Here is a 17,866-nt window from a genome sequence, read left to right as displayed (position 1 = left end):
TTAACCCATTTGATCCTTAGTGATATTTTAATATGCATCACATTCGAGCAACTGGAAGGTAATAAATATATTAACACCAAACTCTTGAGTATCTAGCATAAAATAGGTATATGGACACATTTTGAAACTAACTTACGCATTTCATGACAGTAATTTTTCACAACCACTTCAGATTATGAAGTAGATCCAATTCATGAAGAAGGTCATTAAATAGTCAAGATCATTATTGAAATCATGCACTATAGTACTTGTACTGTTTTGTATAGAAGGTAAATAAGCATAACTTCCTACTGCTAAAAGGAGTGATAATCATATTCCTTGTTAAAAACAGTGGCAGTGTATATCCAGTGATACTTTTCAGAGTTAAGAGATACCTTTAAATCCCCTCCACTAACAGTGATACGAAAGCTAAAAGACATTATTTTACTTTTTATCTATGATGTTTTTCTTTATGGCCTTTTACTGCAAAGATGTATCCAGCATCTTTTAATGCTCTCAAATCATTACTGAAGTGGTGGGCTTCAGCAGCATGTTCACATCTGTTGATAAGGAGAGATTTTTATGTTTTTTATTATTTCAGACAGCGCTGCAGCAGTTACTACATCAGTAACGTGCACCGTGGTGCATTACTTGTGCAGAGACACTTTGTCACTCATTTACCCCTCACTCCAGCTGCTTTTGAGCACCCCAGAACCCTTTGCGGGCCAGTTCCTCTGACACCAATGCAAGAATTTCATTACTGGGAATTCTGGTGATTACCACTGTACATGCAACTAGTTTGAAATACCGAAACACACAACTAAAGGCATTAATTGCAGAGAAATGCCAAACATACCCTGTCTAACCTTCTAGCTTCTATATGTCTAAGTAGCTGTTGTCTCCAGTCAGCGGGCATTTTAGCACAGCTCTCATTTCCCTTCACAGGGGTAGGCCTTGTCTTTATATCACTGTTATCGGAAGGCTTGTCGCCATAGTTACCCAAGTTATAGTCTGACGGTATCTTTTCCAGCAGAGCTGCCATTGTAGGCCTCGCTGAAACCGGCCTGGTTTGGGATGTGCCATAACTCTCTGTACTGTAGCTTCTTGCAGACAACGGCCTCCTTTGTGTAAGGTTTTTAACTGGAAAGCTTCCAGTCTGGGCTTTCACTTCTTGGTAGGAAGGATGCTCATCTTCGTACCTGCCGTTCCTCTTGAGGAACTGAGACTCGGAGACCGAGATACTGCTTTGCCGCTCCACAGCTCCCCGGTACGGAGGCCTGCCATACCTATCGCTCAGGGGCAGCTCATGGGGCTCACTGACTCTCCTGAACATGGACATCTCGGTGGAGCTGGCCAACGAATCCGCCCTCCTCAAGAACCCCGGCCGAGACCCCTGGCTCGCAAAGGGGGCACTGACCGCCTCCTCGTTCACCGAAGGCTGGGAGAAGGAGAACATGTGCTCCACGGGGGGGTAGCCGCGGTAGGCCCTTGGGCTGATCAGATCCTGGGGCAGGTTTTTACTCTGCTGGGGAATGTAATCAGGGTTGAGCTGGAATGGCGGCGGTAGCCTCTTCTCCGCTGTGACCTCCACTGCTCCCTGCGGGTTGAAGCTTTGGTCAAACTGGTAGACTTTCTTCGTGACGGACGACTTCTGCTGCGGCTGCACCTTGACGCTGCCGTAGGTCAGCAGCTCGTCGTCCAGCATGGGGACCGACTGGCTGCGAGACATGCTCAGCATGCCGTGCTCCGGGCCCAGGAGCTTGTCCACCCTCTCGTGCGTTCCTACAGTATCATTACCAGATGCATAGTTTTCTAAGGGTATATTATACACTTTGTATGTACCAATGTCTATCTCATCGATACTTTGCGACTTCTTAAATTTGTTCGTTTTTAAATCCCTCATCATCGGAGAAAGCCGCTCTGTACTCTTGCTGATTGAAATAACGCTTTTGGAAGGATCTGGGCGACAGTGGATATGGGAAAAGACGTTTGTAAGACTTCTGTTAGCATTTGAATCGTGATATTCCCATGCTATTCCTGGAGTGAAAGTGCTAGTCATTTCAGGAGACTCTTTGACATGATCTTTCCGCTCAGGCAACGGGCTGGTGGTGGGGGTGCTTTCCAGTTTGGAAGGAAAAGCTGTCCTGTCTTCAAAAGGACTAGGGGTTCTGGTCCAATTTTGCCAAGGATTGGGAGGAGGCACTTCAGAGTCATGTGTGTTTCTGAGCGTCGGCTGCTCCAGCTCCAGGGGAATGCCAACTATCCTGTCTTGTCTAATCAGTGGCCTGCGTCCGTGCGCAGATGTGCTTCTGGATTTCGTGCTCAGGAGGGGGTTAGCACTAGGATTCTCCACTGCGCTCTCCTCCGCAACGAACCCTGTGTTATCATAGTGCGAGCTGTCGTTCCAGCTGTCGGTGAAGGTCTCGCTCAGCGGGCGCCTGTCGGTGCGCTGGGGCAGGTTCCCTGCCACAGCCGATTCCCGCTGACTCAGCAATGGCTTTGTTTCAAGGGGCTGTGGAAACGACTGTGCCAGCCTGCAAAAGCAAAACAAAACGCAACAAGATAAAGTGCCCTCTATTAGAACACATAAGCAGTCATCAGAAAGACTCAATTATAAAGCAATTTAATATTCTCCCATCTATACTTTGGCTTTGGGATCGTACTATGAGACGTGGACCTTGTGCCACCGGTTGGGCATGAATGGCTGCAGCAGTTTTTTGCACTGGAGTACAGATGCAGTAAGTACATACACAGAGAGACTAAGAAGCCAGTCAAAAGTCTTGGGTGGCTCAATGCCATGTTCATATAAATCCAGCTGAACATATTTTCATGCTTTAAAAATAATCTTCTATGAGTGCAGGGGAAGAATTTTTACACTTACTCTTTTTTTAAACAAAAATACCAGATTCAGTTTGTGCATGTTCTCACCACCAAGATTTTATGCATCTCCAGTGAGCAGGCTCCAGCCCCTCTTTAGTGGGGAAGAGCCTGTGGATGGAACTACATTAGGTGATTTATGGCAGGAATCGTCAGGGCAGGGTGTTCCTGGTATGGTACGAGAGTGTTTTCAGGTTGCTGATGGCCAGTGCACATTACAGCTTTCAAAGAACTGCGTTGTTCTCAGAGGTCCAGGGCAGAGTGAAGCTCAGGACATCAATAACATGAGAGACGTACACTCTGCTATCTGTGCTAAACTACAGCCAGCTGCAGCTCAGGACCACACAGAGCAGAATAATTGCAGCTCAATTACCAGGCGCTTTTAATGCATGGTTATAGCACATAGTTGAAAAACCAGCTGTAGAATTACTGACATGTATAGAGCATGAGCGGATGGCCAACTCTGCACAGCCTGGGCTTTGAATAGCTATGTACACCTCTGCAAAACTGGGGTAAAAACGTTGTATTTTTTAATTGAATGCCTTAACAGATAGCATACGATCACCTTGAATGCATATGACAAAGTTAGGAAAGGCAACCAGAAGCTGTGATAAGAAAGATGATCACACCTGTTCCCCCACAAAGAGTTATTCACTGCTTCTTTAGCCGTTGTCTGCAAGGACCCCATTTTAACATGCGCATTGGAGGACCCTGAGGAAGCCTGGGAAGGGGAATAGTCTGAGTAAGTGCCTGAGGAAACGCTGTTATTCAGACAATGGATCTTATCTGCTTCAGACTCATCTGTCGATTCTGAAACAAAAGACAGCAAACGTTTTCAGGAGGTGGCATTTGAAAACTAAACTCCAGAAAAACACATTTTTAAATCGATACTATGTGTGTATATACATATACACATGTGCACAAGTACGCATGTTGTATGTTTTAAAATCAGAGCGAAGTGCAGAACACCTTAGGTAATGCGTCTATCTGTGTACATTACATACGCTTTCATCTAAAAGGCTGTAACTCAAGTTAGTACCTTTCTTCTCTTTACCCAGAAGAACAAGTTTGGGTGGGTACAACGGAGTCTCTGGCATGGAAGGACGAAGTTCCCCTATCCTCATCTCACTGGCAGGATGTCCAAAGGCATCCTGAGGAATATAATAATGTAGAGTAAACATAGGAAACAAAATCCACTTCAAACTGCAACGAACAAACATTTCACAGCCGTCTTTTTATGAATGTGACAACACACCAAAACCCCACCATACGGTAGTGTCTAATCGTGCTGATTTGTCAGCTGAAAATTCTAATTAGTCCTACATAAATACTTGTAAAAATTATGGTGATGTGTTCATTCTGAAAATGTGGACAAAACAGATGGAACTTGCAAGATACATCAAGGCCACGTAAACATTTTTGATGAAGTAAAGGTCACAAAAATGCAAGCTGCCAGTAGAAATAAATAAAAATTCAGAATAAACAATTACTTCTTATTTCAGGAGTAAGTCTTCCTCATTCATTTATTCGTGGCACAAGTCCTTCCATAGATTCCACTGTCCCTATAGCTATATTTAATTAAAATTTCTTTGTCTCTAAGGAGTTTTTTGCTAAATTAAAGTGATTTGGATTTCATAAACTTCTCATTGAGAGTTCAGCAAATCTCGACCTTCAAAGACTGCCCTGCACAACTGTTGTGCTGTTCTAGCTGGCAACAGGATATATACTGAAATAACATGAGTTAAAAAGTGGAAAGACAGTGAGATGTAGTCTTAGAAAGAGATATTTTAAATTAGGACATTTAAATTAGGCTCATAGGGCAGCTATAAGGGAATGAAGACACGAACAGGGAATCCATGGCATTTCTCATCCCTGGAATAAAGTTCAGAAATGAGGATGACGCTGACCTGAAGGTCGGTGTCTTGGGGAGACAGGGCAGGGGATGACACTTACTGGAGGAATGATACTGGTAACCCAGCCCTCGGGAGGGGACTCAAGGAAAGGGAGCTGGAAGAACAAGCAGTATTGGAAAGCCACTTTGCGGGTGTTGGTGTATGGGCTCAGGGACGTGTAATGGAAAGGGAACTAACTGATGGAGATGGGCATGGCAACACTGGCAAGTCCTGCCAACGCCAGTCCAGATCCTTGTGGGGAGGGGAACGAGAAACATGCATCATCTCAGAAGCGAGAGGATGAGCTGTGATTTCGTAGAGGAGGGAAGTTGGAGAAGAATAGTATCCAGTAAAAAAGAGGAAGTTTTGGAGAGATATTAGGAGAGAATCAATAATTAGTAGTATAAATGAGGAAGGAAATGGTTAGGAAATATATTTAGGAGGGAATTTATACTAATGGAGACACTATGAGGATCTCTGTACCCTGACATTTTGTTGTTAAAGGTACTCCAGTGATTTTGCAGAGTGAAGTCAATGAAGGAAGGAGATGTAATATTTAAAGAAACAATTTAAAATGGAGTACGAAACCCAAAACCACGTTATTAAAATGTAAAATGCTACATTATATTTAAAATTTACTTGCTTTTACTCATGAGGAGAAAACTTTCAGAGGTTTACTCTCCATCAACTACTTGTTTAGTAACAGTGGAAACAGAGATTTGTAGAACCATTTGCTATGTGATTTATCCTTGAAGAATATAATGATATTTACACAACAGATATTTTAATCCTTCTGCATTTGGTGCTCTACTGGGGGCAGTACCATACCAAAACAGCAAAGATCAGGTATCTCCACAGCCCATTTAATTAACCCCCTCAGTGCTAACATTTGAGCAAATATAGCTACATACTGATTCTTACATGGTGTAATATATTCAAGACTTTAAATTACTTTCACATGCAGAGATCCCTTGCTGTGTATGACATTTCTTACGTAACAGCAGTGATGTACATACAACTTAAAGCTAACAACAGTGCAACAGCATTTTTTCCAGTGCAGCACAATCATTTTCTAGTGCAGTGTAACAAACTTATGCAAACCAATTTTTTGAGAAATAAAAAAGTGCATAGCATTCACAGAGTGTGAAATTCTCCACCTTTGAGACATGGTGCGTGTTAAGTTTCTTGTTGTACCTCTGAGCTTTTTGTACGCTCTTCTTTCTCCTTCCTGTCTGGGATTTCCAGAGTCGATTTATGAGTGTTGTCTGTATCAGACAGGTGACTCTTTTGGGATTCTTTATTTTCTCTATCCTGAACCTAGAATCCCAATATTGTGCCATGAAACTTCCAAAAGTTATAAGTTTAAAGTAAAACTACTTGCTGTAAGATAGGAAGAACCAGCAGTTCCATTTTTGACGTAATGATGAACACAGGTTTTTATTTCAGGTGCATGATTTTATGAAATTTTCTATGTTATATTATTTTTTTCTTTTTAGCCCCTAGTCCAGCTATTCCAACAAAAATCAATACACTTTTGAAAGAACCAATCTGGCATTTGTGAATATGCCATGAAAGTGAAATATGTTCTAAGAAACCAAAATCATATTCCATTTAATTCTACTCTGTTTAAGAGGACCTTTTTTCTTACAAGCCCAAGAATAAAAAGGTCACTAATAGATAAAAAAGTATTATTAATAGGACCAATTGCAAGAACAAAGGGAAGACATAAATGCAATTGTGCTGTGTCAGAACTTATTCCTCAGGTCTAACCAGAGAAAGATACAGGTAGAGGACAGAAAAATGTGGTGAAACGTTTCCCAAGAGAAAATACATGGTAAAAACCATTAAAATAAGTGGGAAAGAGAAATATCACCAATTATTCACGCTGACAACACAAGAACATTAAATTATAATCTAGAGAGATGGAATTTTTAAAATAACCAAACTCTTAGAGTCTGCTTGCAGAGAATATAAAGCCTCCGAACAGAGCAGCCCAGGGGGCTGAGCAGACGCAGCACGCACTAGGCAGAGGAAAGCGGGACCATTAATGATGGATCTATTCCAGAGGAACAATTAAATATACGTAGAGGGCTGGCAGCACTTCTAAACTGGAGAAGGCTAGGTCAATCTGAAGAATGACAAGCTGGCTATAAGGAAATGGAGAAGCAAGGAAATAAACAGATTAAGGCAAATGTTACTCGGTCCAGATTTTGCTAAAACTTTAATGAAAGAATAAGGGAGATCACAGAAAGCATAGGAACAAATGCAACCAGACAGCTATCGGAATATCCCTAGATACAAGCAAGACTAACTGAGGCATAGGCATCTTCGCTGAGAATCACAGTTAGTGGTGCAGTTTTGTAAAAAAGCCTCACTGAGCCACTTACCCACGTTACAGTCTCTGCACAGAAAATGGCCGTACTTCTGCCTCGCAGCCCTGTATGTCAGTAGTTTCAAAGTCCCACTAAATAGTCTTCTCCTGACAAAACCACAAAACTAATTCTATCTGAAGCTCAGCATGTGAAAGGCAGACACAGTTCTGGATATTTTGCTGTCTAAGCCAGCAATTACCAGACTGATCTAAATAAAATTCAGTCACCAATCCAGGAATGCACTGAGAGGCACTCCAAAACATGGGATTATCCCAGAAGAAAGCAGAGTGGAGCCAGCTCCTAAATCTCTCCCACTCTTCTAGCTGCAGTGGCAGCTTCCAGAAAGGCCAGTTTCAGTAGCCACTAGATCTGAAGGCTGCCCAAACAGGATGTTAAGACAAGATCTAACCGAACCGGTGGAAGGAAAACTTCTGAATGGGGATATGGAATCTGAAAGTGGGAAAACGAAGGAACCCCGACACACTTCCTACCTGCAGAGGCAATACAGCAGCCAGCACAACATTATAGCACTGATGCAATGAGCTCTCACCTTTTCAGCTCCAGCAGGCAATCTCAGACATATGATAGAGCTTTAAAAGGAGACGTAAGTACATAAGGAACAGACTAGGGCAGAAGTAGCTTTTGGGAATCCACATGGAAAGACATAGTAGATCCTGGAAAAAAGTTGTCATCTGTAGGTAGAGCATGATGATAGTTTCTGCCATGCGTCTCTTTGCCTTGCAGTCCGGTGGACCGGCAAGCAGTTAGAGGAATTCATACACTAACCTTGCCTATTCAGGTGATCAGAAATACAGCCAAGGGGATGCATCGAAGAACTGACCAGATCTACCTATCACCAAAGAAATCAAAGTTAGAGATCCCCAATACAAAGATGTATTTTAGAATGAAAATTTCCAATCTCATATGGCTAAGCCTGTTAGCTGCCATGGTCTGGATTCTGCAAAGATAAACTGCAGATGCTTATCCGAGTCGTCAGTCAGGTACTGCAGCGGATGGGAGACCTTCTAACACCACCCTCAGTTATAAACCATGGAGAGGTTCTTGTCCAGCTCTGTATGTGGTCTTCAGCGTGAGGACGGAAGACTCAGCATTGCCCTGAATTACAACACCCTGATGTGTGAATTGCGCTCTCTGGGCTCTCCCATCTCTGGGGAAACAAGCTTCTGTTGCTCTCTATCTAGATGGACATGCACCCAATTGCATACAGCTCACCGAGGCTGCTGCCAATAGAGAGAGTCTCAGACCTTCTGCAAAAAAGCCACTTCACGGTCCATCAGACATACCCCAGGCCTACATGCCCTGTGTATAGGAGTTTGTACAGAATGCCATGCCCAGACACGCAATACTGCACCTCCCGAGTTCTCATGCAGGTGGGGACAGACAGAGCAGTAGCCTCAGGAGGTCAAGTGACGTCTTGGACCGATTTTATGGAAGGTAGGCTTTATCCTGGAGGCAGCCCTGAATAATGCCCCTCCAATCCAGACACTTCGATAAGGTCAGGCAGAAGTCAAGGTAACTCAAAGACATTTGACACCCTATCTGAAGAAAGGCCTCTTGTGAGTCAGACCTGCAGGTGAGTAAATCATTACCTCCTTTCTCCTTTGACAAGAAGGCACCAAGGTGCCTCAGTAAAGATCTTTTGTGCCATGGAGAAACCAAAAACTCTATAATGATGATATTTCTGACTCCTGGTAAAATATAGGTAATTCTGTTGCAAAGAGCTTATCAAGGTATGGGCTTAAAGCAGATAGAAACCAAAAATCTTTAGCGTATATTCCTCTCCCAATCAGGAGAGGACACATCAACTGAATGTTCCCACAACAGACACATCAACTGAATCAATTGAAGCCAGGCATCCTGGGGGAAATAAAAGTGCATAAGTCTTCCTGAAAAGGCAAGATGATCTTTTAAGACGGTCCCTGAAACTTTCACTGAAAACAAAACAAAAAGAACACTCTTCTCCACCTCCAGCCACCCCAAAAAAACCCCACAACCCAAACTTCTAACAAAGTCAGAATTTAAAAGGATTGAGGTCTTATTTTGACCGAGATGAGAGGAAGGTCTCAGAAGACCCAGTACAGCTGAGGTGGTATTTTTCTAGCTGTTAGCACTAGCATCTGCACTGGATCACTCAAAGAATAACAATCTCTCCTTTTTACACAGTATTAATAAACCCACTAGGAACTAACAGAAAGGATGGAATGCTGTAGGTTGGACTAGAAAAGACTTTTTTTTAATCCAAAGCTGAGAGTTATATAAGAAGTATTTCCAGTTTATTTGTCAATACGTACATATCAAGAATATTAACTATAAAGATCTTAATTGCTGATTTGTGGTATTTCTCATTGTTTCTCATGGAAAGGCTACACAATGCACTAAGTTATCTCAGACTTCTTTTTGTCCAAAATGCACATCTTTCAAAATGACTTAGGACAATGAAGATGTTTATTTTAATTGTTGATTAATTAAGAAAGTGTTTGCTTATTAAAACTGAAGGTGGAGGATGATACAGGGGATTTGAAATGTAGCTTGTTACTCATTTCAGATGCTCCCTTTAGTTATTTAGAAACAGTTTTGTGAAGAGACATGTGTAAATTAATTGCAAGAAAACCCAAAAGAGATCAGAAAAGAAACCAGCTTATCTGGCCTCTGCGGATGAAAAAGTGAGCATTGCACCTGAAATTAAATTACCTTGTTATTAGAAACTGTCTTCAGTCTAAATCTATATCAGAACACACCTGCATTTTCAAACTGTATTTTAACTTGAGGCTTGAGATCATGTCTCCTAATTATCTGAAAAGCAAATGGAGCTTAATTACGTTTTATTTAGTGTGTTACAACTGAAATCATGCTAATATTATTCACAAAATCATTCACACTTTTTCTACAGTTTCCCATATGTCTTCTTTATCTTCATGCAGGAAGCCAAAGAGAGGAAAATGTATACGTCGTCCTGCTTTACATCCATAAACCCTTCCCAGTGTCATTATTTGTATGAATGACAAGAACATTTTTTTTCCCTTCTTTAGTTGACGAGATAGTTGCGTTACTAGTCTTGACTAAATACTAGGGAAATTAAAATCTGAAAAAGTTCCACCATCTTCACTATTTTAATAATAGAAGATGAAAAATACATCTTCACTGATATGAATGGAACTAGTCATGCACTCACAGCAGTTGGTTGTGGTAGAAAATCAACTAGGAAATTGCAATCACATTATTTAATTGCACTTCAGGAATTACCGCAGGGTCTTCAGCAATTCAACTATTTTTATAGAATGCTTTTTGTGATACTCATGCGATTAACAGTTCATGTACGTTCATGGAAAAACTAGATACGATTATTTTACTGTTGCAAAAGTGAATGCATTTTTATCAAAGAATGTAATGTAAGAATTAAATTTGCCTTCACCTTTTTCTATGCTAGAACATAGTATGTAGTCACACAAGCATTTCAGAGTAACTGTAGTATTTTATGGTGTTGCTGCCATTTACTCTCTCCTTCCACCTCCATAACGGAGGCTTCAGTTGGCTCTGCATACACACAGGACCTTCTGCTGTGGCTCAGTTAACTGGGATGTTAACATTTTCGTTTAACAACTTAACATTTAATTTAACAGCAACTAAACCAGTACAGCCACCTATTTCTGAAGCCTGCATCATCAGACACAGCCACAAGACCAAACACCTAATGTCTTTGTCAGACAACATTGATTCAAATTCCAGGTAGATAATATGTGTGTGTTCACAGTAGGGATAATTAAAACCCACAGAAAGCTATTAACAATATTCAAGTTCAAAAGCTAGATGATACAAAATAAATTGTACGTTTAGCAACAACAGCAGAACATGTCAATCCTCGTGCCACAAGACATAAGTTGGTTCAAAGGCCAAAGTAAGAAAGAATTTAATGAGTAAAGAGGAATAATGGTGGAATTTAAGATTTCAGATTTAGATAAAAACATGAATCATTTAACTTAAATATTTTAGTTGGAAGTACTAATCAAAACTATGCCTAGATTTGAAGAAAGTCTTCTGACACCATCTGAAGAGAAAACTTCTGGTTTTTAAGACATGTTTAACTGTAAATAAAACACCCAGTACTGACAGAGCAGCTACAGTGACTGCTGAGTGTGTAAGAACAGCCAACCTGTGTCAAGGATATGGAAAACTGAAGAAGAAAAATTCATGCACACACGACTAGGCAGAGACAGGGATATTTCAAGGACAATGAATTTATCATAATGTTTAAATAACAAAGGAGTGAAAAGACAATGTGATGATTTTTTTTCCTCATTTCTTTTGAACATTAAGACTTCATAAAGATTTTCAGGAATGCTGGTATTCTTGTAGACCTGTCCAAGCTTATAAACTATCGGTGCATACTGCCAGGGTAAGAGATTGTCCTTATAAATTGTGCCTGCACAAAGTAAGTCATTAGTGTGAATGTTAATGAGTGGATGCCCTCTGAGATCAGGCTTCAGCTATTTGTAACAGCTTTGCACAAGACTCCAGAATTTGGGAATTTACCTTTCAGTGACTGTATTCATGTCAGAATAGAAGACTCTGTTACTATGCATAGTGATCTACTTCTGGCAAACACAGTAAGGGCTAGATTTTGCAATTTAGCGTAAGTCACTATTCAGGGCGTGCCTGATCTAAAGTTCCCTGCAGTCGAAGAAGCACTCCTGCTGACTTCATTAACTTTTGACAAGGTTAATTGCCTACCTACTACATGTAATGTGAATAGAAGAAGCAGAACCTAATGGCATAGTAGGGTCAGACAGAACAAATTGATTTGTCTTTAACATATTTGATGCAGAAATACACTTACTTAGTCTGAGATGTAAATCGTGATCAGGTCTATTCTCCTGCTAATATGCAAGTCTCTCATACCATTAAAATTTAGGAGAGTGCTTGTATATATCAATACCAAAATTCAAATCTAGGTAGATTTAAACCCCAAAATTCAGTCTGATAAGCTCAGTAGTACTGGGAAAAACAGCAACTCAATATAAAACTAAAGTAACTTTACGGAACGAAACTAGAAACTACTAGGTATGACATTCACAGCAGATGCAGAATATCATTTGATGGAGTTATGTTAAAACCCCGTCTTGAAGTCTTGAGAGGAACAACGATCCTTTTACATTACCTCCACTGAAATCTCCTTTGGTGCCATGGGCCACTTGTGCTCATACTTTTCTTTCACAGTTTGTTCACTGTTCGCAGTTGGTGTTGAGTTCTCAGGCCGTACTCCATGGCTTGTTTTGCCCACCAGATTTTGAACTGATTTTACCATATTCTTTAAATCCTCCGGGTATGGAGTGGGATAACGTTTTAGATTTATTTCAACCTGAACATTCATAAAAAGAATTAAAGCACAAATACAAAATGAAAACAGCATGCAAACTAAAACCATGGTTACAGTACTATGGCTAAGTGCAAATTCCTCAAATTTTTAATTAATCTGTTTGAGGTAGTGTGTTACATACAGCTATCTTCATGGATTTTTGGACTGAAATTGGCTCTCAGTTACACTATGTCAACCTATAATGGAATTTCAGTGACATAAAATAATGGATGAGAATGGCTTCCTATAAGCCTATCTTTTACCCTGTGAGAGTATTGTATTTTAATTCTACACTTTGCTTGAGAGTACTGACATATTAAATCACGCTTTTTCAAAACAATACTGGTGTAAATGCAGAGTTAATTTAGCTATGCTCAGTGTACTAAATTAATCTGAATTATCTATGGCAGCTGAGAACAGAATCTGATCTACTGGGAGCTATTTACTCTTTGGGATGTATAATGTACGTACATGCACTGAAGTGTATCTTACTCTTTTCTTATACAAAAAATATAGGAAAACAGACTCAAACCACTACAGAGAATTCACCCTAAGTCACACTGAATAGCACTTTAACTGACTGACAGACCTATAGATTTTCTAGAAAGTTCCACATTTTAAGTTTATAATTTTTATCACTCAGAAGTAGAGAAACATTGTATTTCCCAAGTCCAAAGCAATCCAAATTTGAAGACAATTCTACAAAATCTCAGGGTTGAGTGAAAGGAGAAGAGTGGCTGAGAAGGCTCATGGATGATATCACCCCCTGTCATCTGGCAAGTTATTACACTATCAGCAAATTGCTCTGAGGAGACGGTGCAGCAAATGACCACGTCAGGAATGACCCAAGCAGGAAAGATGACATACATGATGCTGACCTCTCCTTATACCTCCCCCACTATGTTACAGGCATATTTTGTCAGCTGAGCGTCACACCACATCACGAGAAGAGATGCTGAGGATACTGAAGCATGCAGCCAAACAAAGCACGAACTCGGCAAGGCTGCTTGGGCTGTGCAGAGTGTGGGCAGCTTGTAGCTCTGTCCCTTGAGCCTAGCCTGCGGCAGATGCTTCCCTCTCCTCCACAGAGCACGTCCTGCCCTCCCTGCTCCGTCCTTCATGCTGCAAACCTGCCCTGTCTCCACCGCCTTTGTCCGAGCTGTGAAAGACAGTTGTGGTTTAAGCACCAAACTTGGGATTCACAAGGCGAACCAGAGAGCACGCCCTACGAATCGGCAAGCCCACTGCTGAGTGCGCGTAACAGCCACCAAACCAGTCAGCTGAGATGCAGAAGGTGCTCTCTGAGCCTGCCACTCTCTCTGGGACTGAGTTTGGGGTGGAAATGCGATAAAATCCTTCAATGGAGTAAAATTACAGCTCCCAGTGCAAGCTGCGTGTGTCAGGATAACTCTTCCCGATTACGAGGCTGTGAAATTTGAAATTACTCCACATTTACCATGTGATAAGTATTTGGAAGCATTTACCACAAAGAAGCTTACGTGCATATGTGAGGTAAGCAAAGGGAGCTTACTTTTAATAGCTCACTATTACAGCTGTTGGATTTTAAATTCCTAACAAGTACGAAAAATGTCATTTTGGATTCAAATGAATATGTTTTGTTGATGGGAGTATTTTAGAAGTAAAAGCATGATCGATTTGGAAAATAAAACTATATGAAATACTAGCATACAATTCTGAACCACAATAGAATAAACATTACCGATAATAGATTCTGACATGACTTTAACATAAAACATTAAAATGTATGACTATGATGTCATATGTTAATAAAGAATTTCAACAGAAAAAATAAATTAAGTCTGTAAAGCATTACTAAAGCTCTGGTTGATTTACGGTTGAAAGAAATCATATTTAGGTGTGGCCTAATTAGGCAATCGCTTTTTCACAAAATTCAGACCATGATTTAAGTGTAAGGTCTACCGACAAACATAGGTAAAAGTCAAGTCATAGAGCAAATCCTCAATAAGTGCTGGTGAAGGAAAAATTAACTGGAAGACTTTCATGAGATAAGCAAGTCATAGACAGGGATTTCAGCAAGAGTCTTGTATCACTATGAGTATTAATACTAAAAGGTAAAAATACTGGCAGCTGTGGTAGGTGATACCCACTGGAATGCAGGTATTTTCATCACTGATTTAGACTTATCATTACAGAGGAAATTTGTGCTCCCTGTCGATACAATTCTTGTATGTTTAATGCTACATCAAAAGTAGCATGACCCTGAAAAGAGAATTTTCAAAGTTCAAAATTCTTGATGGAAGAAGTTATTGAAAAATTTCAATTACCAAATCGATTTTAACATATAGCTGCCTGACAGTTCAGTTTTAACTATGAAAGATAGAAAGTGAAAACTATGTATGCTTTTATAAAAAACTACCAATGTTCGTGGTTACCACCTATCGATAATCTAAGTTAACCTTCAAATTCATCCCATAAAGGTCTGATGGAACGGCTAAAACATGCATGTTAAAACCTCCCTCAGACCTACTGCAACACATGGATGGAGTGACACACAGAAAGTTCTCGAAAGGCTCCGGCAATTAGCTTTTGGTTCATGTGCATCCATCTAAACACAGGCCAGTGAACAGGTCAGTCAAATAACTCTACAACACTTTTATGGGCATTCATATATGGAGATGAATTGGCATTACTGGGAAAGAGCACGGACAGACCAGAAGGATGCAAATAAGCACTTCTATCTTCTTAATAGTAATTGAATTTGAGCCCGTTTTTTCATGGCTTGGGAAAAAAACCTGTTTTCTATGATAGGAAAAAAAACCCCACACACCTTCGGTGGGAAATCTTTTCCTTTCACAGCCTGGCAAGATTTCCCAGGTTTGAACAGTATTATTTCTCTACTTTCAGTTTGTACAAACTACAGGTATTTCTGGGTGTCGTGTACAGACAGTGAGATATGAGAGAGGAGAGATGCTCTCTCCAAGGTACACAGACGGGAGGAAATGTCTGATCTAGCTCCCTGCTTAGCTTTTCACTTAATAATTCTTCTCTATATAAGCAATAACTATAGCATCAGCTGCAAAATTTAGTGTTTTGGTCTGATGAGAAGACGTTAGGATCATTATGGGTGAAAGGAACATTGGATTGTATATGGGAATAGAGGAATCTCATGCAGAAACAGACTCATGTACTATACAACCTTGGTTTATACCCACTCTCTATGGATGAGAGGGAGAACAGATGAGTAAGAACTCCAGGAAATGTATTTTAGTGTTGGACTCTTCCCCAGCTAAGGAGCAGTGATACAAAGGATAAAGACTGCCATGACCTTTGGATGGCCAAGCCGAAGTGTTATGGAGAGGTGCAGCCCTGTGGGACACGGATCACCCACATGGTACCAACGGCTCCTTCCGCTGGCAGCGTGACTGGCCGCAGGCTGCCCTTCTCGTGTTCTGCTGCAACAGGGCTGAGACTGCCGCTGACCTGAGCACCCCCTGGGAACGCAACCTCTGCGCCACAGACCACGGCTTTGGCAGCAGCTGCCAGGGATGAGCACCCAGCCCAGGTAAGAAGCACTGCAACCAGAGCATCCGCTGCATCCCGAACAGCTCTGGGATCACACCGCGCAGAGACATCTGCTCACAGCACGGGCACAGGCCAGCTATTTTTGTTAAGTGCTGTTTCTAGGAAACCTGAAAATGTGGGACTGTGTCTCAGCTGTCTTTGCCTCCCCGTTTTCCATACAGAAGATGGCAGTGTTTGAACTGAAGCACAGGAAGAGCATTCAGTGGATGAAGGATATATTTTTTCTACAAGAACAGTTTACTCAAAGGGAACATTTGTTTCAGTCATTCATAGTGTTCTGAAATACATTAAAACAAAATGGCTATCTAAGTGATATAGTTCATATATTACATTTCAATATATAACAGAATGCTTGCAAATAACATACAATACAATTAAATTCTTCTATGATCTTAGAAATTTATATCTATTTCTCTGTTAATATTTCAATTGTTTTGCACATGTGGACAGCCATACTACCCACAGTTAAAATTCTGGTAAGAAGTGGTGGAACAATATAAAACTCTCCCAGATGCTCTGTTTTCCATATATGACCCATAAACCTGCAATTCATCTGGGGTAAAATTTCAGTTTAATCTATCTATTGTGAGGCAAAGGTTGCTTTTTTGACTTCATTTTCTGTTTCACTAAAGCAGCAGAGTCCATTATCTCTGGTTACAAGTGTTAGATGAAAATTCTTAATTGGGAAAAATATTAAAAAGAAAAATCCAAAAATTTCCAAGATGATCTAAATGGAATGTTAAATAGCTGTTAATAAAAGTAATGTTAATTTTAAAAGTAAAATATTATTTAAATCTCCTCATATGATTTTTGTCTCTGGTAATACATTTTATGTTGGTTATCCTACCGCAGTTGAACATTTGCAGTGTTTAAGTGTTTGATCCTTTATATCATTCAAGAAATAGAACTTTTCATGCCACATAAATGTAGATGGTCCTGACAATATCCTTCTAACAATGTAACTGATTAAGGGCTCAACTGAAAACTCTGGAATTATATTAATTTAAGATAACTGAGGGGGAATATTCACATTTTGATCTTCTTTTTTGGTAGGTTACAAAACTGATGAGAGATACCCTCTCCACTGCACATTCCTGTGTAACTCCATGAAGTTGCAAAGCTCTCATTGACTTCCACTTTGAGAGAAAAATGGAATCCCCTATGTGATCTAAATATTTCTAAAGAACCAGGTGGTTGGACATTAATTCTAAGTCTCCCAACATTTGGTATTAATCTTTTAATTTTGTGACAAAACAGCTGTCACAGCAGGAATCTGACATTAGGATTATGGGCCTGAAGTGACGTGAAATCAGTTTTGCTGTCTAGACAGCAATAGCAAAAGCAGAAATCGGTAATGTGTACTTCAGGGAGAACAGGTTATTCTTCCTCAACTGCTGTACTTGAAACATGGTGACGAGTACTTTCTGGGTATTTAGAACAGGAAAATAGTTCAATTCAAGCTCTGCAAATTGGACCCTGTCCATAATACATGAATACCAGAACAAATCAAATAGAACTTACCTTAACTTTCCCCGCATTTTCTTCCTCTTCCTTTTTTTCTTCAAATTCAAAGGCAACAGTCATACGTTGCTGTCTTTGCTCCTCCCATAAAGTAGGGTTAAAACTATCACTGTCTGACTGGAAATCTACAGTTAAATTGCAAACAGCAATGCACAAGAACAAGTAATTAGTGCACCCAGCAGAAGACTGGAAATTATCTAAAAAGACACATTCTTAGTTGATCCTGTAATCTTGGGTTACTGTTTTGAAACTGTTGAGGGGGGCAGTGAGAGCAGCAACTGACAAAC

At 40.4% G+C, this 17,866-nt stretch overlaps 1 protein-coding gene across 1 annotated transcript in view; it reads right to left on the bottom strand.

Annotated features, from left to right (window-relative positions):
* Positions 1–17,866, bottom strand: part of LRRC7 (leucine rich repeat containing 7) — a 103,636-nt gene that overhangs the window by 20,754 nt on the left and 65,016 nt on the right. Inside the window, exons 14-19 of the mRNA XM_059821792.1 lie at positions 17,580–17,704; positions 12,297–12,497; positions 5,943–6,065; positions 3,896–4,007; positions 3,486–3,666; positions 836–2,513 (exon numbers count right to left, since the gene is read on the bottom strand). Coding sequence (XP_059677775.1) covers positions 836–2,513; positions 3,486–3,666; positions 3,896–4,007; positions 5,943–6,065; positions 12,297–12,497; positions 17,580–17,704 — 2,420 coding nt within the window. The remainder of the gene's footprint in view (positions 1–835; positions 2,514–3,485; positions 3,667–3,895; positions 4,008–5,942; positions 6,066–12,296; positions 12,498–17,579; positions 17,705–17,866) is intronic.

This window comes from Gavia stellata, chromosome 10, assembly GCF_030936135.1.
Source record: "Gavia stellata isolate bGavSte3 chromosome 10, bGavSte3.hap2, whole genome shotgun sequence".
NCBI lineage: Eukaryota > Metazoa > Chordata > Aves > Gaviiformes > Gaviidae > Gavia > Gavia stellata.
The sequence above is the reverse complement of the archived record's forward strand: the minus strand, read 5'-3'. Positions and strand labels throughout refer to the sequence as shown.